Consider the following 23,095-nt stretch of genomic DNA (forward strand, 5'->3'; position numbering starts at 1 on the left):
ATTTCTAAAAATCAAGGATCGTTATGAAAAGGAGGTTGAAATGCAAACTTAACCTTATATCGATGAGATATAGAAAAATCAATGAATATCAATGATACTTACTGATTTAATTTTCAGAAATTTTGCTAGAAACCGTTAATATTATTAATATTGAAGTTTGATGAAATGTTTAAGATGCAAAATCCAAATACCATTTCTCCTTCTTCTTTTGTGTATTATTATTTCTTCAACTTTATTGGAGATGATGATCCGACCACAAAGAAAGACAAGGTCACAACGCATCCACATGCGACTTTGATTTTTCAACTCTACCCCCTTCAATATGGTTTTTTTTTTAATTTTTTTTTAAGGGAAATGGCTAAAACATACATCATTGTTCCATATTTATACGCATCTCATTAATTTTCTTCATTGTTTTTATTTGTTGATTCACATTAATAGCCAAGAATAAATGTTAGTGTGTGAGGTTATAAATAATGTGTAAAAATAGATTTATTTAAAAAAAAATGTAACAAGAGCGTGAAAATCATCTAAATTCAGCTGTGGTGATTTTAGCTCAAATAAGAGTATTAACTTATATTTCATCTAGTTTTATCACGAATTTGCTAATTTTATACTGAACTATAATAATTAAACTAAATGGATTAAGTCACGAAAAATTAAGTAAGGAACGTGTAGTTAAGTCGATTATATAAAACATTTATCACATCTCAACTTTAATTTAAAAATAAAGTTTCAGAATTAAAACTAGGAATATAATCAGACAAAATCTGATTACAAAAAAAAAGTCAGACAAAAATATAATTTATGTTTATATTTGTTAGAAAACAAATTGAATAGGAAGAATACAGTGGCCTAGAAAGCAAGAAAAAAAGGTAGGAAAATGATAAAGCTATGAGTCACAACTAAACGTGGCACGGTGGCACTGAGAATATTTATAAGAAAATTTAACGGAAAATCATCTGTACCGTTTATTTTAACAAAAAATTATATTTTTATATTAAAATATTAATTCTTGTAAACTGCTCATTTTACATTTCATTTTATCATTATCGTTAAAATTCAAAACTTTCAAATCATTGTCATCGGTTTTCTTATTTATAACTCAAGATCCATTTACTTCCTTCCTTCCTTCCAACTAAATAGCGACGCGATTCACTCGGTCTCTTCCATCCCTTCCTCCTATATCGTTGCTTAACCATCTCTCTCCTCTCTCTCTCTCTCTCTGCCGGTCCGAACCCCAGAAGAAGCCAAGCCACACCAGTCGCATCGCCATCTCCAACTTCACTCCGGTACGATCTATCTCTCCTTTCTTTATTTTCCCCGCGAAATTGTTCTGCTTATTATTATTGTTAACCTGTGATGGTTATGTATGTATATATGTATTATTTTTTTCATTTTTGGTGATGAAAGTTCATGCTTTTGACCGCCTTTTTATTTGGACTTTGTTAATTTTGCTTTTTCATTATCTGGGAATTTTATTGGGTAAGTTGGGTCGTGTTCCTTCAGATTAAAAAAAAGAAAAATTGTTTCTTTTTATATTGGTTCCTCCACTTTCTCAGCTGCCAAACAGAATGATAGCCTTTCCCCTCTCCACGATTCCTTGAAAATATGTATTATTTTTATATTTTTATGATGAAGATGATGATATTGTGGTTGCTGTAGATTCTGTTGGATTTACTCTGTAATCATGTCGAGGAAGATGCTAATTGATGGTGAGGTGAACCAACCTAATGAACAAGAGGCCCACTACGACTTCGACTTGTTTGTTATTGGGGCCGGAAGCGGTGGTGTCCGTGCCTCCAGAATTTCAGCTAATTTTGGAGCTAAGGTACATTCATGATACACAACCCAAACAACATTTTCGTCGATTATGTTCTCCTATGCATTGCTTGCTTTTTTCTGATAGAGGAGCATATCATGGGTTCATTTCATTTGATATCATAGGTTGGGATATGCGAGCTTCCATTTCATCCTGTCAGCTCAGAAGTAATTGGAGGAGTGGGTGGAACGTATGTTCATTAACAAATTCAATGTTGTCTTTGGTGGTCTTCAAGTTGCTTATACGGGTTTATGTTTGGACATTTGGTTTTCAGATGTGTCATTCGTGGTTGTGTTCCCAAAAAGATTTTGGTGTATGGAGCGTCTTTTGGTGGTGAAATTGAGGTGAGAATATGACATATACATAACTATTTATAGTTGATGTTAAATAGTCTGGTGAATCCGTAACTCAAGCATCTAGGAGGATCTTAGACGCTGATTTTCTGTGAATTAGCAAGAAGACAAAAACAAGCAGAAACAATTTAGTTGACACTCGAACAAATTGATCTGCATAATCTATTGCAATGCGAGGTCTATAGCATCTGCAATGTGTGTGTGTGTGTTCTTTTTCCTATGTACTTTGGTATTTCCAGTGGACAACCTGTTTGTTATGTTTGCATTGATATTTTTTTCTTCTTATCAATAAAGAATTAATAAAAGACATGGCCTGAAGAATTTATTGGTTTTGCAATTGCAGGATGCCAGGAATTATGGGTGGGAAGTGAATGAGAAAGTTGATTTCAACTGGAAGAAACTTTTGCAGAAGAAGGTTGGTTAGAAATTAGAATAGAGTTTGAGTTGTAAATTTCACCCAACCTAATGCCATGTGATTGAAAAATCATTTTATCAGAAATATTTAAATGTGTGTTGCCTTGCAAAATTATTACTGATATGCTAATTGTGAACTTCTACTTGCTTGGCCTAATTGTTCTAAAACCCCACAGAAAAAAAAAAAGCGTTAAATATGTATTGGCTTTGGGTTTTATTTTACAATTCTTTACTTGGTGTCTGCAATCCGGAAACATTTTCCCCCAGTTCATTTTAAATACCTTTTATTATTCATTAACTGGTGATTACAACTTGAAATTAACATGTATTTGTCTTCTTTTATAGACGGATGAAATAATTCGATTAAATGGAGTATACAAGCGCCTATTGTCAAATTCTGGGGTTAAATTGTTTGAAGGAGAGGGCAAGATAGTTGGTCCTAATGATGTCGAGGTGACACAGTTGGATGGCACTAAATTGAGCTATTCTGCGAAACACATATTGATTGCAACTGGCAGCAGGGCTCAACGACCTGCTATTCCTGGTCAGGTAGATTTTCTGCACACTGGGATTCGAAATGATATGCTAAATGTTTAGTTGGTACTTTATTACAATTTTATTTTGCACCAAGTGTGTTATGAAATTATGCAGTTATTTAAAAAAAAAAAAAAAAAAAAGGAAAATTTATTGAACATCAAAGTGATAGTTTGTCTTTGATTTCTTTATTCATTGAAAGAAAACATAACAATTGAAAGAAACTGAAGGAGAGTCCTTTATATTTGAAGTAAAGCCAAACAAGCTTTTTGTCAATCCATTTAAGATTAACAGAGCTGGTGTTTATATTATTCAACTGTCCTCCATTTGCAACTCCACTGGCAGTATTGCCTGAGTTTGATTAAATGCTTAAAAATGGTTGGTGCAATACTACTATTTGCCGCTTGTGTGGTTAACATGTATTCTTCTATTGTTCTAATTTACATTAATTGACATTTCTAGGAATTGGGTATATCATCTGATGAAGCATTGAGTTTGGAGGAGTTACCTAAACGTGCTGTGGTGCTCGGGGCTGGGTTTGTCTTAGTCTCTTCCTTTGTGTTGTTTGTTTAATTTTATCAGCTTAGCAAGCTCATTGTTTTTTCCATTATCCTCTCCTCATGTTAGGTACATTGCTGTTGAGTTTGCTTCAATATGGCGTGGGATGGGTGCTTCTGTGGATCTATTCTTCAGAAAGGAACTTCCATTGAGGTTGTTATTTGGACGCTATTGCTCTGTCCATTTATGAACTGTTAGGCTTTTTGATCTTTATGGTTGAGTTAGTGGGATGGAAAATTTTTCTGTCTATTATTTAATATTTGTTACGAGTGTCGCACACTAAGGCATTTATTGTGTGCTGAGTTGGATTTTTAACATTTTGAGGGTTTTTTTTTTACTGCATGGTAGATATTTTTATTGTGCTCAAACTTTGAATAAATCAAGTGGGATGACTCTGAAATTAAGAAATAGACAATGAACTTTAATTCTTTGTTAATGATTTTTTTTGGGACCATTAATCATCAATTTCCTAGTCAGTGCACCATTGTTATGACGTAAGGGTTTTATATCTTGCATGATTTACGGAACCTAATGCTCTTTTTCTTTCCTTTTTTGTCCCATGCTTTTTTGAAAAGAAAAATTGGCTTGTTTCCTTCTTATTCGTGCCTCTTACAGAGCTTCCTGATCGAAAGAAATTTAAATTTAGTTTTTGATGATGCTCCACTTACCTTGCATTTGATAGCCAGAAGTTGTTTCCTTTTCATGTATGAGAAGTCTATTGCATTCTCACTATATCGGGCACTTCTTCTGCAGAGGTTTTGATGATGAATTGAGGGCAGTGGTGGCACGGAATCTGGAAGGAAGGGGAATTGATCTACACCCGCAGACAAATTTGACAGAGGTATTCAGTCTCATAGGAAGTGTGGATTGACCTTTTTGGCTGTCCTTGCTTTTGTAGTTTATACGTTTCAACTTCTGTTTGATCTTTGCTTCTCATTGTACTGAATTATTTCTCTGAATTCAGCTAGTAAAAACAGAGGATGGCATAAAAGTTCGCACAGATCATGGGGAAGAGCTGATAGCAGATGTTGTACTGTTTGCCACTGGTAACTACATACTCATTTAGTTGAATTTCTTATGTGGGGCTTGAAGTTAATGTTACTTACTAATGCTAAAATAAATTTAAACTAAGCACTAAAACAAATGAAAAACCATGAGCTCCTACTTATTGTTGATTTTAGCAATAAAAGATTTCACATTTTGGCATAGGTTGGAGGATGTTACATTTTTAATGTAGGTTAATGGAAACATTTTCCTTGTCAACTGATGTCAATAAAAAAACTTTTCCTCTCCAAGAATCCAACTCAAGTCAATACCACTTGTTAAAGTTTCTCTTCATTGACCTCTCCTAAAAAGGGCAAATTGATTGACCCAATGGTCCCAATCCTAATATTGAAATGCACTAGTTTATGTCGGAGGTTAAGTTGATCATGCTTGCACAGAAATTAGGATTTGTTCTAAGCATTTATTTTCACTTGCATTTTAATTTATTTTTCAATTTTAATGTGAAAAATACACCAATGTTGATGCCCTTCGAATTGCACCTTGTTGCATATCCTGAGTTTAAATGATTATAATAATTCCAACTGTTGCACTACTTTAACGTTTATCCAGACATTTTGGGAATTTAATGATTCATATAATGGTCTGTTCGCTAGTAGTATAAACTTGGGTTGTTTCTTATAACTTGGAGCATTTTAGGGGTGAACACTGAACATTGTAATGATATTTTGTAGTTATGGTTTTGCCTTAGTTTCTTGCACAGATGATTTTATCTCAGTCTATAAATGACAGGTCGGTCTCCCAATACAAAGAGGTTGAATTTGGAAGCTGTAGGCGTGGAACTTGATAAAACAGGAGCTATAAAGGTTACTAGCTTTGTTTTTTGCATTTTGTGCTTATTATCATTTCATGTGTTTCAACTTTTGAAATGGATTTTTATGTGCCTGAGTTGAGCATTTTCTAGACATTTGAAGTTATTGCGAATCCGGTCGTAGTATCTTTTGTATCTCCTGTTAATTTGTAGTTGTGAATCTGAGAGTTCAATATTTAGTTTGAGTCCCCTGCCCTTTTACTGTTTGAGAAGGTAAATGGCTTTGCCTGCACATTTTTGGGCCCCCTAACTACAGTTTGGGTGTTCAGTAATATCTCAATTATCTGTCGTATTGTGTCCCCCCTGCCTTTGTGGTCATCAATGCAACCATCAAAGGTCGACCATGTAGCAGATTGACCAGTTCAATGCATACGCTTGATATGCAGCTGGGGTTTGGAATCATACCTTCTATTTTCAGGTTCCATCCTCGCCAGTTTTAGGTGTGCCCTGTAATTAAGTGATGAGACTGGATTGTTGACTTTTGTAAATATGTGCGAAGTACAAGCTGGGGTTGCAAATGTTATGCCACCAATGACCTATCATATAGAGCCCTTTCTTTTGGGTGGTCTCCGTTTAAGGATGGAGACGCGGATATATCCTTTTTTGTGGAAAATATTGATACCAAATAGAGCCTTTTCTTTTAGTGAAAAAACAATATAGGTTTATAAAGTTGATTTTTGTTATACTAATTCATCTTACCTTGTTTGTCTGTTTCTCTTTTCCTACAGTTTTTTATTATTCATTTGTCTGATCCTTTGTCTTAACCATGCTGGCATGACAGATTGCACTTGATGTTTACAGAAATAGTTAACGTTTTACTATTCAAGCAATAATAACATGTAGGTAGGTCTCTGCTGTCTTTTCTCTTCCAGGTGGATGAGTATTCACGTACCAATGTACCTAACATCTGGGCTGTTGGCGATGTTACAAACCGAGTAAACCTTACCCCTGTGGCTCTAATGGAGGGAACATGCTTTGCAGTATGTATTTTCCTTATCCACTTTCCTTTAACTTTATCAATTGTGTAATATTTTCCCCATAGATTCTGTGCTATCTCAACAAGCAGGTGATTTGATACTGTTATTTGTTTACTTTATGTTCCCTACAGAAAACTGTTTTTGGTGGGGAACCTAGCAAACCAGATTACCGCGATATACCCTGTGCAGTGTTTTGGTAATAGTTTTTTCTTTTAATAAATGGGCCTTCCTTTGTTTATTTACTTGGTGACTGTTTTTGTATAATGGGGCTGGTCATGATAAATACGTTACATACTTGTGTTTGGTGGTTTGCAGCATACCACCTCTTTCTGTTGTGGGCCTTAGTGAAGAGCAGGCAATAGAACAAGCCAAGGGTGATATATTGGTTTTCACATCAACTTTCAACCCAATGAAGAACACTGTATCTGGGTACGTATGTCATTATGAGGTCTTGCTCTAAATTATGTTCATGGTCTAGCAATCATATGCTATCTTTGGATCATAGCATGTCACCACATCGTTGGATCAACATGAGAGGTCACTTATCAGTTGCACAATTATATACGAAAATTTCTGATTTCATTCAGCATCTAGTTATAAGATATATTGTTAACCTTGAACCTCTAGTTACTCATTATGAGCAAAATTTGTTGTCTTCTCTTAGTGTTTTAAGCACGAACTCAGTATTTCTCATAATTCTTATATAGACGACAAGAAAAGACAGTTATGAAGCTTATTGTTGATGCTGAGACGGATAAAGTCATTGGGGCATCCATGTGTGGGCCAGATGCTGCTGAGATTATGCAGGTATATATTCTGTTGCTTGTACAACCTGTAAATATGAAATGATCTGTTCTGTGTTGTTAAATTTAACAGTTTTGAGACGAACCATGCTCTATGATTGCCCAAGATTTCCACGTTTTTACTACATAAGTAATGGAATAATTTGACTATCAAGTCCTTGAGAGTGTGTGCGCACGTGCATGCATGTGGTACTTGAGTATCATTTCTGGGATAATAGGCTTCTTTGAGTTTGATCTGACAAAGTATTTCATACCAAGGCTTTGACATGTTTAGGAAATAAGGGTGAGTCCGGTAACAATCTTAAGAAATCCTTGATCAGTGGGGAAAAAATTTGGCGTACCTGCTTATAAGAATAAAAATTCAAAGTTGTACAGGCTCTGGAAGAGCGTGTTTAAAATTGATTTTCAAATAAGGTGTATGGTCAGGTGGAGGAGATCTTAGTTCATGTCACAGGAAAGCTAAAACTAATTAGCTGATAGGAAGCGTTAACGTCATAAGATTCATTCCCTATAAAATAAAGCTTCTCTCACCATGTTGCTGAGGTTTTCTGTAACTCGAGTTTATAGTGCTTCTAAATGCTGTCTATAGTACGATTGATCTCCTTGTAATTTCACCATCTGTTTTGGGTGCCTTAAACAGGGAATCGCTATTGCATTGAAGTGCGGAGCAACCAAGGCACAATTTGACAGTACGGTAAGTCGTGTATTTAAAGCTGGGGACGATTCAATTTCTGAGCTGCACTTTTACTGAAAATGTTTTTTCTTTCATTCATTGTGCAGGTGGGAATTCACCCTTCCTCAGCAGAGGAGTTTGTGACAATGCGTTCAGCGACAAGGCGTATTGCTGCAGGTACCAAACCAAAGACAAATCTGTAGGATGCGAACAATGGACGGAAAGAATAGTTACAAGGTCTGGAGGAGACGGTGTTTTGCTTTTACCAGAGGAAACTTAGGTATATTTGGGAAATTGAAATTGGTCGAATTTCGTCAGAATAAAGGCTTCTTCGAACGCATATCTGATTAGGGCCGTATAGGTTCTCTGATGACTTATGAAGATACAAAACTGTTGTATTCAAACACATACACTGCTTTGATCCAACATTTGATATCTATGATTTTGTTGCTGTGTTTTACATCCTCAGCTGCGTTAGTTGATATTCGATGTTGTTTAATTAATTGTCCGTTTGATTCTGTTTCACCTTTTCGACGAGGAATAGGATTCTGTACTTTGCAAGGGGTCCATTATAAGGAAAACTAATGAACAATACCGGAAGGGTTTCGTTAAAAATGAATAGTACTAGAACTGTTTCGTTAAAACTCCCTTATTATACCTTAAGTAAACTGCATCTAAGCGGAAGCATAAAACGACACGAAATATGAACATAATCTGCACTGTGAACCGAGATTTTGTAGGACGATGCGGGGGAGAATAAACCGTAGATCTACATTTGCTGCCCTTGTATATGAATGCAAAATACTTTACCACTGAACAACCAAATACATGCACTATAGCATAAAACTGCACATGTACCGAATTATACAAGTACGTATTTCGTGCCTAGGCTACTGGTTTCCCATCACATACGTCGCAAATCGTATACCCGAGACCTTCACAATATGGACACTTTGCTCCCTCCTCCACCCAATCCAAGAACTGCTATCATTCAACCCAATATTACAAGTTAATCTTGGATGATTCTGGGAACAGAAGAATGAGAAAAATAATAACTAACGTAAAATCATCTCACCTGTTCTTCAATGTTTGGCTCGCCAGTTCCGTCACATTCTGCACATGTAAAAACTGCTTCAGTTACTAAAAGCCATCGGTGTTCAACATTATATTTGGAAATCAAATCAAAGAAAGATATAAACACGCATACGAAGAAGGGTTAAATTTAGTGAGAAGGTCGGAAGACAGAGAGGGAGTACCTGTACACAATAAGCGACCCTCCCCTCGGCAAGTAAGGCACCTTGTTGAGGCACCCGCAGTCTTGCCATCACCACCTTTTTTCTTGTTGGTGATAAGTCTAGAAGAATCTTCCCAGCGGTTCTCTCCTAGAAGAAAAACTCGATGGTGGGATACCTCTACTTCTGTACCGTCTTCTTCTTTCACTACTGTTTGCTGGACCTCTGTAATTTCTGTTGCAGAAGTAACTGCAGCTCCATTTGCATCTTCCTACGCAACAGAACCCACTCAACCATTACAAGAACCACAATGTGCTTAAGGCAATGTTGTGTGATGTTGAGTTTATTTCTTTGTTAACTACTCGTCTCGTGAAGTGGAACTACAAAACCTCCTGTCTGTGTAAGCAGAATAGAGTCAGATATTTAGGTCCGTTTCATTAAGTACTAGTGCTTCTTCGTTGGTACTCGAAGGCTCAATTCATTTCAAGTTGAACTGTAAGACGAGTTGTTGGTTCCTCATCGAGCAAACTATTATTTTTCTCCTAAGTGAGGAATGCAGGTGATGATTTTCCAAACCAATTATGTTAGTTCTAAGCATGATTACAGAGTACGATATATTGGTACTGAAACTTAAACATTAGTTTCTTCCTTTTAGTAAAGACTTACGCGGTTTGTCCGGTAACTAATATATGAATGCTGCTAGCCTAGAACCTCATGGTTCCAACATACCTTTGGAGTAGTCGCCCTTTTGTCATCTGCAACCTCAATTGTTGGATCCGCAAATAATAGTTCAAGAAGTTCTGCAGTCACTATTCCGTCTTGAGGAATGTCTAAGGAGGCCTGTCGAACAAGTTACTACAAGTTCAGTAACCTACACAACACTTTCCACTGCCATTATTTTGTTTACCCTTATGCAGTCGTATACAACGAAATCTGAAACTTACTTGCCAAGTTTTGACAGCGCGTTCTGTTCCGGTTGAGAAGCTGGAAAACTCCATGTCTTCCTCACCCGAGTAAAAACCGAGTTTAAGCAATGCTTCCTGTCATCAACAATTTAAATCACTCGAATATCGGAACATTTCTGAATGCAGAATAAGAAAGAGAAAACCCAATTGAAATATGTTGATGCATTTTGGTTAAACAGAAGGAATCCTAGAATCCGAAAAATCAAAACTCGCCTTTCAAAAGCAGACCTGCATTGCTCGGACTTCTTCACCTTCCAGTCCCTTCCGCAAAGCACTTCTGCTCCTCCTCCTCGTCTTCTTCTCCTCCTGCTTCACTTCCGAAACCGCAATCACCTCCTTCTCCTGAATCTCCTGAATCTCCTGAATTTCCTGATGATTCAACTCCAGGGGTTTGGAGCTCGACCCTGTCTCCGCTATCAGATTCTTCTCCTTTAGCATCTGCAGCAAACCGGCGACGCTGGCGATGGTGTCGGACTCCGACACCACCGAAGCCCCTCCTCCCAGTCCTCCCTGGCGCTCCAGAGCCTGGATTTTGAGCTTGAGCTCCGCAATTTCACGGAGGAGCGCGTCGCGGTCGCGCGCCCAGCGCTGTTCCTCCCGGAGCCACCTCTGCTCCTCGCGGAGCCATCGCTGCTCTTCGCGGAGCCACCGGGACTCTTCGGCTGCGTCGTGGGAAGAATTTGAAGAGAAGCAGATGGTGTTGGGGGGTTTTAGGGATTTGAAGGAGAGGGAAAGTGGGGAGAGAGTGTAGTAGTGGTGGCGCCTGGGGAGGAGAGGAGGAGGAGGAGGAGGAGGAGGAGGGTGAAGAAAGAGAACGAGAGAGGAAGCTGCAGACATCCGTGAGAAATCACAGGCGAAAATTGAAATGCAGAAGAAGAAGATATGAGTGAGTGAAGGAGTGAAAGCAGTGATACGTATTTGAGTGGATATCAATCAAGTGGCTCACGCAACTGTCACCATTTGGCAACCGCCGCTTCCAACCGTTGGAAGCATTTTTGTTCACCATGCTAAATCGATTTTTATAAGAAACTCTAGCGAAAAGTTTTCGGTAAATTTTAAGGTTTGTCTAATAAAAGTAGTATATACTCACATATAAGGTGTGTGAAATTTTTTACTTTGATTGTTAAAATTGAAAAAGAAATGAAGAGAGTGAGAGATAACATGGGAGTGAGGAAAGAGGGAGATAGGTTGTTTTTTTTTTAACATGTAGGTGAGGTTTAAAAAAAAAAGCAAAATTTGTTTTGTGAAATTATGTTACTGTTTTTAACTTTTTTTGTTGTGATAGAAGACAAAAATGTCTTTTCACCCTATTTTAGTTGACAAAGAAGGTTTCATTAATGTAGTTTTAGATAAAATAGATTAAATCAAATTTATTCAAAGGTAATGAAGTTAGTGATGGTAAAAAAAATCACTTTAGGGTGGTGAGCAAAAATATTTTTTTTTCTCATAAATATACATTTTAATTGATTTCTATTTTTGAAATACTCTCCCTTACGTCAATGTGATAGTTTGAACACTCCCTCTCTTTTAATAATAATACATTTTTCTACAAATAGTGAAAGCGTAACAGCAAAAACTTATTGCCACAACTTTTAATTTACTTTTTCGAAGTATTAAAATATCGTTATAAAAACATTTTATGTGTCATTTTAGGCGCATTATAATTTATAAGCTTCGTAAAACAAATAGCTCTCATCTAAACATAATTAGCTAACAGCTGTAACAACAAACTACCCACTAGACGTTTCAAAGACCGGATCTGCTATAAGGTCAGGGGGCTCTTCAAAATTCAACCGAGAGAGAATTGTCACAAAGCAGAGCTATTCGAGTGAGGAGGTGAGCAACTTCATTTGCTTGGCGACGCACCATCAAAGGTTTGGCAACTTCCACAATTGGTCCAACATAGGACGAATTAGGAGAACCCTCTTGCCAGGCAGCAACAATCTGGAGAGAGTCGCTTTCGATCAAATATTATGCCAGCTCCTTTCTATCGCCAAGATAAGCCCTTCTCTAATTGCCAATGCCTCAATTTGAAGACATGGGCAACAACAGGTGGTTAGAAAATCCTTTGGAATGGTTTCGTCCGTTTTGAGATATTCCACTATTGGTGGAAGAGACTTAGTTTATCTGTGTCTCTGATAGCTTAAGCTAAATAACTTATCCATGTGTATTGGATACAAGCCCTTTGAGGTCAGAATTAGATCTATTTAATCCTCTGACAAACACACTAAGCTAAAAGCTCGCGATCAGATCTGAATGGAGATTCTAAGAAGTAGGTTCTCATGCGTTAGAATAAGTCACTTGTTGATCTAGCGTGCACTATCAATTTATATAAAAGATTATTATGGAGTCTCCCTATGATGTAGACAGTGCATCTACTGCAATGTATAAGATTGATCTTATGTTCTTAATGGATACCAGAGTCTTTATATGTGGAGTGGCGTGCTTGATTGCAACGTACACTTGATGGTTCACCTATATGAGTGTGAAAGTGAGGCCGCTTCCTATGACGGCTTGGGCAGTTTCTCTAGAGCACTCAAGATAATTTAGCTTGGGCAGGTTCTGTTGACATTTTCTCATTATTTATCACCATGTACTAGTTTTACACGGTGATAAATAATAATTGTCAAAGGACTGGATCATGATGCTTCCAGTATTACCCAAATCAATATTACAAATGTTAAAAGTGGGAAGGCGTACCCTGAAATGCAAGGCAAATTGTTAAAGGACTGGATGATGAAGAAGAAAGGATTGAATTATTTGCCTTGTTCAAAACTTGGAAGATAGAATTTAATACACCAAATACATATATCATAGAGAATCTCCTCTACAACCCTCTAATCCAGATAATAATTGACTGAACATGCCATGAATCTTCTTGCTCATACACTAAGTACCTAAACCATGCTTTACAAAAAACAACCCTGTATCGAACAATCAACTTTTCCATGAAGGTAAATACCCAATTTATGCCAACCGTGCGTAAATGAGCGAGCATCTGATAGGGGCTTGAAAAACCTGAACCATGTTCAATATCATCGATCAACAGAATCCCAATAATATTAATCAAGGATGCATACAAGAATGCAATTACGTAGAACACATCAGAAAAGGTTTAGCGGCAACCTGGGCCTGAAACATTGATCAAGTAGCTGCCTGCCATGCTCAGTCCAGCTTGACGTTAGAGTAGAGTAACGTATCCCTGGTGACTGGCATATTCACAAGGAAGCACACCTATATAAAGAAAAGACACAAAACAAGTAAATATCCTTCTAACCACCACACAGGTAAACACATTATTGATCCACACGATCGGTCTAAACTATAATTAAACAATCGTTAGATGATTCACTTTTGTACATTCAAGAAAAACTTCAGATAAAAAGTGGTTCATGTAGAACTAGGTTCATTGTTTCATCCTTAAGTTTGTCATGTCCTGGCCAAAGTCCAGCAAAGCATCAGATGTTATGGCCAATGGGTTTTGTTCATGGTTTTTTCTTCTTTTTCGTTTTCAGCTGACTCTGATCTTTAAGAACAAGTGAAACTTACCCCCAAAAGAGTTGAAATGATAAGAATAATTCCTGTGATCCAAGCAAGTGTACGCCTAACCAATAACACTTGCACAATTTTTGTATTATTCAGGCCTTCTTTTTCAGCCAACAAACGAGCATATGATCGACTAGTATACATCACATTCAACATCTTTCCCGACTCCACAGGTGCAACTCCATTGAAAAGGATAGCTCCAACAATTTGACCTGCAAAATTGTTAATTTAACATTATTTCTAAAGACGACGACGAAAAATTTCAAATGAACTATTGAATGAAGAAAATATATATTCATGAAAGTACCAAATATATGGCAGATATATACATAAAATTGGCAACGATGTTTGTAGAAACAACAATTGCTTTAAAAGAACGAGAATTAACTAATAAAGTTTAAAACCAAAATGATCACCTTTGTATGCATTTTCAAGTGAATCAAATATCTTGGACAGTGTAGCAAGCAGTAGCTCCACTCCATGTTGAGCAGCTCCATCAGTTCCGTACTGCTCTTGCAAAACCTATCATAAGGTTTTGAAGTTTTTTTTATTAAGCTATGGAACTCGATGCAGACACACAATAAAAATAAACAAAAAATAGAGTCAAGGAAGTGCATGCATATGATTTGACTGCGTGTACACAATTAATATATGCACATATACCAAATATATGAATCTTATGCAATGCAGTTTCGATACTATATTTTGATATACTCTTTTCTTCTTAAAGAGAAAAAAAAAAAAAATATCAACTAATCAAAGTGAAGAAGCTGCCTACAAAGAAAACAAACAGACCTCTAACCAGTAAATTGCTATAGATGAAGAAACATACAATGCCCAAAAGTATCTTTAATTAGAAGCACAAAACATCCCTCGAGATAACCAAAATGAACTTTAACACTGGCCTTCCAATCCACATGAATAATAGAATAGTATATCCCAAATCCAGAGGGAGTCAAAGCACACAATGATGTCAAAAGTAAATTCCACCCTACATACCTCCACTGGTATATATTTAGATCTTGTTTGTCCTTGTTCCTAACCACAATTTTCTTTTCTCACTTTTAAACGAGTAGTTGGATCCAAAATCCCTAATCACTTTTAAACGAGTAACTAATCTGTAAACTGAAATTACAGTATTACACCAATACTCCACACTATTTTACACCTAAATTAAAGGACCTACTTGTTTCGGTAAAAACATTGCACACAAAATTGACACCATTACACGATGAAATAGGTATGTTGTATTTTTGTGTTCGTAGTGATGAGTAGGGAGCTGGATGTTATGGATACATTTTGTACCTCTAGTGAACTACTGGTCCACTGCAAGCATGTTTTGTTTCTTATTAACAAGAACAAAACAAAAAAGAGCATAAAGCAAACAACCACACTTCAAAATATGTTCTTTATTACTTGGAGTCAACCATGTTTGAGCAGTGGGTCGGTGGTGATAACCATACCCCAAAAAAAGAGAAGTACCCCACAAGCAAATAGATCTCTAAACTATATTATGCATACAAGAATGTGGATGGTTTAAGATTTCCAGAATCCAGAAATTTTCAGTACTATGGAGTTCCACAAATGAAGTACAAAAAACCGTCGAAGGATACTCTTAACAGAAGAGTACGTTATCACTTATATTAACTGAGAAACTGTGGCTTGCCTGTCACAATAGACTTAGGGGTTCCTTTGGTTATGCTTTCTCTTTGTGGATGCAGGATCTAAACAAAAATGCAAAGTCTGATAGTGGTCTGCTATTTTATGATCCTTAAAAAAAAAAAACATATTCCACCACCACCCACCCCCTCACCCCCTCACCCCCCCCCCCCAAAAAAAAAAAAAAAACCCTAAACATATACATATGTACAGGCAGCAAAAATACTTTTTGTTGGTTACTACTTTGCCACAACTCAGAGCACATACAGCTTTGAAATTCTTAACAGTTACATTAGTAACCTAACTTAAATATACATAATATCAAGCTTTAATTCTACCAGCAAGCATATCTGCTGACATCCATTTTAAACTTTGAAGTCATCCAAAAAAGGAAGAAAACAACACCTTGATTCCATCAAAACGGCCTGTTAATAACTCAGCTGGGCTATGGATGTTGTGTGACAAATCTTGATGCATCTCTGTTGCCCTTTTAAAGTTGCGGATGAGAGACAGAAGGCTAGTTGTGAATATCCTATCTGATTCCTGTAAACATATACGATGCAGGCCTTCCAATATAAGCCACCATTTTACAACATGTATACAATGCATATCAAACAAATGAACATGTTGTAGTGAATCTCAGAAAACCTTTGACATATGAAGCTTCAAGTTGTCGCCATTGGCCAAAGGGATGCTCAACTCTCCATTTAGTGGTTCTAATGTATCAATAACATATGAACCACTCATCCAAGCTGCCTAAAGAAGAAAAAAATCTTAACATTAAAATTAAAGCAAAAACTCAAGTTCATTTTCATGTATACGAGAATAAAAAAACCAGGCATGTGGAATAGATGAACATCAAAAACAAAACATAATACAGAATATCTTCAAGCCAGACTCACAAAATCTCCAATCTCCTTGTCAGTATAATCTGTCGATTGTTCATCCAAAGAAAACACAGAAACTTCACCTTCATCTGCAACAACACGTATAATGGACAAAATTTACATAATTCTAAATGAGGAATAGACTAATGTCCTTGCACTAGTTTCACAAGTTACTCATTTAGAAGGGTAATATACCAGGAAGCTCGATGTCAGCTTTGCTTGAGCTAAGGTCGATCTTGGAACTATAGGCACTGCTGAACATGACACTGTCTTTGACTACAAGAGCATGATCTGCAGGTATTTTGACATCAATGTTTATAATAAGTGCACAAAGTAATATAATAATGGTAAAAGTGTATAAGTTAACATGCATTTTACTATTTTAGGGACCAAGTTATATACCACCAATTCCTCCGATTTCAAGCGCCACAACAGCTCGAGGCCTATTGAATGGATTAGGCACAAGCACCTCATTCAACTACCGCAAAGCAACAACAAAATATGACAAATTAGATCTTTGAGTAACACGATGGGGGTAACTAGAGAAAATAACTTCACATTACTTAGTATCCACACCTTAGCTGAACCAGTAGCTGAGAGCGTGGAAGGTGGTGCAAATCCAAGCAAGACTGACACAGCTGCACTGACGTCTGAGAGCAACATTGATTCGGGCTGCGTAAGCAAAAGGCAAGTAGTATTAGCAGATAAATGAAGAAAAATCTGCAAGTATTCAATATCTAGATAAAACAACTGAAAAACAAAAATATCCCTTGCAGTACCAAAATCAAATATAACAACAAGAGGTATGCTTAAAATTCCGCCAAAAAATCCCAGGAATCCCTTTTGGGCGGAACAAGAAATACGTTGACACGATCAAATTTCTAACAATTTCAAGTTCAATTAGGCTGAATTTAATATGTGAAGTTGTGACCTTTACATAATTAAACTGAATTGGGGAATTCTGAATCAACAAGCAATTGCGGGAATTACCTTGACGACATCGTTTGAGGAAGGGTTACGAAGAAAATGATGAGTGGAGCTGTCGATGAAGAAGACAGAGGTAGTACCGTCAGCCTGATTCAAAATCGAACAAAACAGTAATCAGATCGGCGACCTATCATTATCACATAGATATATACACACACAAATATATATATATATAGAGAGAGAGAGAGAGAGAGAGAGAGAGAGAGAGAGAGGCGAACCTTAGCGTTGGAGGAGATAAACGAAGCAATGGCGAGTATGTAGAAGCAGATGGTGCGTGTGAGTAAATCCATGGGAGAGAGAGGATCTGATCTGTGGCTCTGCTACTTGGAATGAGGAAGGAGGGGCGAACTGATTCGTTCCTTTTGATTTCAAGAAAGAAGCCGCGAGCGACGTCGTATCAGTCTATACTCTTCCTTTTTTTTTTTTTTTTTTCTTTTTTTTTTTTTTCTTTTGTCAGATAGTTTGGAACTAAAACCTAATCATTAGGAGTATTTATGTGAGCAAACGCTAGTCTTCAAGTTATCAATGAATCACGAATTTTGTACTAATTGTCGTAATTGTTCATATTCTTACTCGTGCACACTGTAAAAATAATCTATGCAAAAAATCAATAAAATATAAGATCGTCTTCGAACCATATAAAAATATATGGAGAATTCAGTAAAAGAATTACAAAATGTCCATCTATTTGTTACAGTTGATTGATTAAACGACCTTATTTTAGTTGAATTTTTACAAATATAATTTTTACAAAATGATTTATAATATGAAATATTTCAATTTATAAGCAGTAATAATCAGAGTGTTCCGTAAATTAGTATAAAGTATCTTAAAAGAGTCGAGTCTTTCTCTTTCAAAAATATCATTATGTCCTCTCCTTTTTTATTTAAAGTTATGCCCTTATGAATATTGAATGAAAACACGTACGACTTACGGGCATAAGCTTTGTTTGACACCAACGTGAACAAATAATCAAAATTTCGAAGGGAAAACGGCGATGCTACCAGTATCACCCAAATCAATATTACAAGTGTTAAAAGTGGGAAATGCAAGGCAAATTGTCGAAGGGGATGATGATGAAGAAAAGATTGAATTATTTGCTTTATTTAAAACTTGGAAGATAGAATTTAATACACCAAATACATACATCATAGAGAATCTCCTCTGTAACTCTAATCCACATAATAATTGACTTAACATACCATGAATCTTCTTACTTATACACCTAGCGCCTAAACCATGCTTTACATTACCCTGTATCGAACAATCAACTTTTCCATAAAGGTAAATACGCAATTCATGTCTACCATGCGTGAATGAGCGAGCGTCTGATGGGCTACAAAAACCTGAACCATGTTCAATATCATCAATCAACAGAATCCCAACAATATTAATCAAGGATGCATACAAGAATGCAATTACGTAAAACACATCAGAAAAGGTTTAGCGGCAACCTGGGCCTCAAACATTGACCAAATAGCTGCCTGCCATGCTCAGTCCAGCTTGACGTTAGAGTAGAGTAACGTATCCCTGGTGACTGGCATATTCACAAGGAAGCATACCTACATGAAGAACAGACACAAAACAGGTAAACATCCTTCTAATCACAAAACAGGTAAACACCTCATTGACCCACATGATCAGTCAAAAAAATATATTTAACAATTGTTAGATGATTCACTTTTGTACATCCAAGAAAACATCGATAAAAAGTAGCTCAAGTAGAATTAGTTTCATTGTTTCATCCTTAAGTTTGTAATGTCATGTCCAAAGTCAAGCAAATCATCATACAAAAAGTGGTTCATGGCCGATGGGTTTTGTTCATGGTTTTTTCTCCTTTTTCGTTTTCAGCTGCGACTATGATCTTTAATGACAAGTGAAACTTACCCCCAAAAGAGTTGAAATGATAAGAATAATTCCTGTGATCCAAGCAAGTGTACGCCTAACCAATAACACTTGCACAATTTTTGTATTATTTAGGCCTTCTTTTTCAGCCAACAAACGAGCATATGATCGACTAGCATACATCACATTCAACATCTTTCCCGACTCCACAGGTGCAACACCATTGAAAAGGATAGCTCCAACAATTTGACCTGCAAAATTGATAATTTAACATTATTTCTGAAGATGACGACGAAAAATTTCAAATGAACTATTGAATGAAGAAAATATATGTTCATAAAGTACCAAATATATGGCAGATATACACATAAAATTGGCAACGGTCATTCTAGAAACAATAATTGCCCTAAAAGAACAAGAATTAACTAATAAAGTTTAAAACCAAAATGATCACCTTTGTATGCATTTTCAAGTGAATCAAATATCTTGGACAGTGTAGCAAGCAGTAGCTCCACTCCATGTTGAGTAGCTCCATCAGTTCCGTACTGCTCTTGCAAAACCTATCATAAGGTTTTCAAATTTTTATTAAGCTATGGAACTCGATACAGACACACAATAAGAATAAATAAAAGAACACACAGACAAGAAAGTGCATGCATAAGATTTGGCTGTGTGTGCACGATTATATATGCAAATATACCAAATATATGAAACTTATGCAATGCTGTTTCGATACTATATTTTGATATACTCTTTTATTCTTAAGGAGAAAACAAATATTTTATTGAATATGTATCAACTAATCAAAGTGAAGAAGCAGCCTACAAAGAAAACAAACAGACCTCTAACCGGTAAACTGTTACGTATGAAAAACATAAAATGACCAAACGTATCTTTAATTAGAACCACAAAACATCCCACAAGCTAACCATAATGAACTTTAACACTGCGGCCTTCCAATTCACATGAATAACAGAATAGTATATCCCAAATCCAGAGGGAGTCAAAGCACACAATGATGCCCTAAAGCAAATTCCACCCTACATACCCTCCACTGGTACAATTTAAAAGAAAAATACTGTACTTCGTTTAATCCACACAACCCACAACATAGCACAGTTAAATACAAAAAGTTTATTTCCTGGACCAGGATTGAAAGACGATTTTTAGATCTAGTTTGTCCTTGTTTCTAACCACAATTTTCTTTTCTCACTTTTAAACGAGTAGCTGGATCGGAATTTTCCCTAATCCGTAATCACTTTTAAACGAGTAACAAATCTGTAAACTGAAATTACAGAATTACACCAATACTCCTCGCTATTTAACACCTACAATTAAAGGACCTACTTGTTTCGGTAAAAACATTGCAAATAAAATTGACCGTTATACAATAAAATAGTTCTGTTGAATTTTGTTTCCGTAGTGATGAGTATGGAGCTGGATGCTTTAATTCTACCAGCAAACATATTTGCTGACATCCATTTTAAACTTTGAAGTCATCCAAAAAAGGAAGAAAATAACACCTTGATTCCATCAAAACGGCCTGTTAATAACTCAGCTGGGCTATGGATGTTGTGTGACAAATCTTGATGCATCTCTTGTGCCCTTTTAAAGTTGCGGATGAGAGACAGAAGGCTAGTTGTGAATATCCTATCTGATTCCTGTAAACGTATACGATGCAAGCCTTCCAATATAAGCCACCAGCTTTACAACATGTACACAATGCATATCAAAACAAAAGAACATGTATAGTGAATCTCAGAAGACCTTTGACATATGAAGCTTCAAGTTGTCGCCATTGGCCAAAGGGATGCTCAACTCTCCATTTAGTGGTTCTAATGTATCAACAACATATGAACCACTCATCCAAGCTGCCTAAAGAAGACAAAAATCTTGACATTAAAATTAAAAGTCATTTCATGTATACGAGAATAAAAAAACCAGGAATGTGGAATAGATGAGCATAAAAAACGAAACAGGAAATAGAATATCTTCAAGCCAGACTCACAAAATCTCCAATGTCTTTGTCAGTATAATCTGTGGATTGTTCATCCAAAGAAAACACAGAAACTTCACCTTCATCTGCAACAACACGTATAATGAACAAAATTTACATAATTCTAAACGAGGAATAGACTAATAGTAATGTCCTTGCACTAGTTTGACAAATTACTCATTTAGAAAGGTAATATACCTGGAAGCTCGACGTCAGCTTTGCTTGAGCCAAGGTCAATCCTGGAACTATAGGCACTGCTGAACATGACATTGTCTTTGACTACAAGAGCATGATCTGCATGTATTTTGACATCCATGTTTATAATAAGTGCACAAAGTAATACAGTAATGGTAAAAGTGTCATAAGTAAACATGCATTTTACTATTTTAGAGACAAAGTTATATACCACCAATTCCTCCGACTTCAAGCGCAACAACAGCACGAGGCCTATTGAATGGATTAGGCACGAGAACCTCATTCAACTACCGCAAAGCAACAACAAAATATGATAAATTAGACCTTTGAGTAAAACGATGGGGGTAACTAGAGAAAATAACTTCACATTACTTATTATCCACAACACCTTAGCTGAACCAGCAGCTGAGAGCGTGGAAGGTGGTGCAAATCCAAGCAAGACTGACACGGCTGCACTGACTTCTGAGAGCAACATTGAGTCAGGCTGCGAAAGCAAAAGGCAAGTAGTATTAGCAGATAAACGAAGAAAAATCTGCAAGTATTCAATATCTAGATGAAGCAACTGAAAAAATACCCTTGCAGTACCAATATCAAATATAACAAAATGAGGTATGCTTAAAATTCCGCCAAAAAATCCCAGGAATCCCTTTGGAGGGGGAAACGAGAAATATATTGACACGATCAAATTTCTAACAATTTCAAGTTCAATTAGACTGAATTTAATATGTGAAGTTGTGAACTTTATATAATTAAATTGAATTGGGGAATTCTGAATCATGAAGCAATTGCTGGAATTACCTTGACAACATCGTTTGAGGAAGGGTTACGAAGAAAATGATGAGTGGAGCTATCGATGAAGAAGACGGAGGCAGTACCGTCAGCCTGATTCAAAATCGAACGAAACGGTAATCAGATCGGCGACCTATCATTGTCATGTATATATAGATACACACAGATATATATAATATATATAGTGAGAGCGAGAGAGAGAGAGAGAGGCGAACCTTAGCATTAGAGGAGATAAACGAAGCAATTGTGAGTAAGTAGAAGCAGATTGTGCGTGCTAGTAAATCCATGGCGGAGAGAGGATCCGATCTGTGGCTCTGCTTCTTGGAATGAGGAAGGAGGGGCGAACTGACTTGTCCTGATTATTTATTTACAAAATCCTTTTTGATTTCAAGAAAGAAGCCAAGAGCGACGTCGTATCAGGCTGCATTCTTTTTTCTCTTTTATTTTTTTTGTCTGATGGTTTGGGACTAAAACCCAACATTAGTATTCACGAAGAGTGAGGAGGAAGTTTCTCTTCAGGATATCAAATGAATCGCAAATTTTGTACTAATAATTGTAATTTTTCATATCACTACTCACGCACTCTGTAAAAAGAATCTATGCAAAAAAATAATAATAAAACATAAGGTTGTGGTTTTTGAACTATATAAAAATTTATAGAGGAATTCAATAAAAAAATTATAAACCGTTAATATATTTGCTACAATTAATTGATTAAATGATCTTATTTTTAATTAATTTTTTACAAAAATGATCTTTACATAATTATTTGTATATGAACGATTCTGTTTATAAACAACACGAAATAAACAAACACGAAATGCCGGAAATTAGTAACAAAGTTATCAAAAACTTTCACTATCAACTTCCCTGAAGACTCAAACTCAAGCCTTTTCTCTTCCCCGTAAAAATACCATTTATGTCCAATTTTTTTCAAGCTATGCCCTTATTTTATTAAATAACGGTTTAATCATTAGGGGTATGGAT

General features: G+C 36.3%; 3 protein-coding genes across 6 annotated transcripts; 1 reads left to right on the top strand and 2 right to left on the bottom strand.

The window, feature by feature from the left end:
• Positions 1-1,093: 1,093 nt before the first annotated feature.
• Positions 1,094-8,469, top strand: LOC103963516 (glutathione reductase, cytosolic). Its single transcript, XM_009376341.3, has 17 exons — positions 1,094-1,292; positions 1,666-1,831; positions 1,948-2,012; positions 2,097-2,166; positions 2,519-2,590; positions 2,935-3,138; positions 3,586-3,659; positions 3,751-3,834; positions 4,435-4,522; positions 4,646-4,727; positions 5,476-5,549; positions 6,427-6,534; positions 6,663-6,727; positions 6,847-6,960; positions 7,239-7,338; positions 7,975-8,028; positions 8,115-8,469. The coding sequence occupies exons 2-17, from the start codon at positions 1,691-1,693 to the stop codon at positions 8,208-8,210; spliced, it is 1,491 nt and encodes a 496-aa protein (XP_009374616.1). The 5' UTR covers positions 1,094-1,292; positions 1,666-1,690; the 3' UTR covers positions 8,211-8,469.
• A 331-nt stretch (positions 8,470-8,800) lies between these two features.
• On the bottom strand, positions 8,801-11,118 carry LOC103963517 (protein disulfide isomerase pTAC5, chloroplastic). Of its 4 annotated transcripts, none has more exons than XM_009376344.3 (6): positions 10,433-11,118; positions 10,184-10,279; positions 9,969-10,079; positions 9,264-9,510; positions 9,083-9,135; positions 8,801-8,988 (listed from the first exon to the last, which is right to left on the bottom strand). In XM_009376344.3, exons 1-6 carry the CDS (start codon positions 11,039-11,041, stop codon positions 8,893-8,895), a joined length of 1,212 nt encoding a protein of 403 aa, XP_009374619.2. In that variant the 5' UTR covers positions 11,042-11,118; the 3' UTR covers positions 8,801-8,892. The 4 variants fall into 4 exon arrangements, with proteins under 4 accessions (XP_009374619.2, XP_009374618.2, XP_009374620.2 ...); XM_009376343.3 differs by having other exon boundaries at positions 8,801-8,991; XM_009376345.3 differs by having other exon boundaries at positions 8,801-8,991; positions 9,083-9,120; positions 10,433-11,116.
• A 1,823-nt stretch (positions 11,119-12,941) lies between these two features.
• Positions 12,942-22,483, bottom strand: LOC103963538. Its single transcript, XM_048579997.1, has 23 exons — positions 22,324-22,483; positions 22,118-22,201; positions 21,708-21,803; positions 21,531-21,606; positions 21,323-21,418; positions 21,137-21,210; positions 20,896-21,003; positions 20,652-20,789; positions 19,583-19,688; positions 19,171-19,379; positions 18,537-18,629; positions 17,502-17,600; positions 17,287-17,370; positions 16,873-16,968; positions 16,699-16,774; positions 16,492-16,587; positions 16,312-16,385; positions 16,058-16,165; positions 15,815-15,952; positions 14,167-14,272; positions 13,754-13,962; positions 13,331-13,438; positions 12,942-13,222 (listed from the first exon to the last, which is right to left on the bottom strand). The coding sequence occupies exons 1-22, from the start codon at positions 22,393-22,395 to the stop codon at positions 13,370-13,372; spliced, it is 2,307 nt and encodes a 768-aa protein (XP_048435954.1). The 5' UTR covers positions 22,396-22,483; the 3' UTR covers positions 12,942-13,222; positions 13,331-13,369.
• Positions 22,484-23,095: the final 612 nt, after the last annotated feature.

Source organism: the organism of the source record quoted next, unplaced genomic scaffold, assembly GCF_019419815.1.
Source record: "Pyrus x bretschneideri cultivar Hongxiangsu unplaced genomic scaffold, Pyrus_bretschneideri_v1 Contig14, whole genome shotgun sequence".
In the NCBI taxonomy this organism is placed as follows: domain Eukaryota; kingdom Viridiplantae; phylum Streptophyta; class Magnoliopsida; order Rosales; family Rosaceae; genus Pyrus; species Pyrus x bretschneideri.

Coding starts and splice junctions, on each gene's coding strand:
- LOC103963516 (XM_009376341.3), top strand. CDS start 1,691: ATGTCGAGGAAGATGCTAATTGATGGTGAGGTGAACCAACCTAATGAA. Junction 2,167..2,518: donor CTTTTGGTGGTGAAATTGAG/GTGAGAATATGA, acceptor TTGCAATTGCAG/GATGCCAGGAATTATGGGTG. Junction 3,835..4,434: donor AGAAAGGAACTTCCATTGAG/GTTGTTATTTGG, acceptor CTTCTTCTGCAG/AGGTTTTGATGATGAATTGA.
- LOC103963517 (XM_009376343.3), bottom strand. CDS start 11,041: ATGTCTGCAGCTTCCTCTCTCGTTCTCTTTCTTCACCCTCCTCCTCCT. Junction 10,080..10,183: donor GCGCTGTCAAAACTTGGCAA/GTAAGTTTCAGA, acceptor CTTGTTCGACAG/GCCTCCTTAGACATTCCTCA. Junction 9,136..9,263: donor GGGTCGCTTATTGTGTACAG/GTACTCCCTCTC, acceptor TAACTGAAGCAG/TTTTTACATGTGCAGAATGT.
- LOC103963538 (XM_048579997.1), bottom strand. CDS start 22,395: ATGGATTTACTAGCACGCACAATCTGCTTCTACTTACTCACAATTGCT. Junction 20,790..20,895: donor TGAAGCTTCATATGTCAAAG/GTCTTCTGAGAT, acceptor ATACGTTTACAG/GAATCAGATAGGATATTCAC. Junction 16,166..16,311: donor ACAAGGAGATTGGAGATTTT/GTGAGTCTGGCT, acceptor TTTCTTCTTTAG/GCAGCTTGGATGAGTGGTTC.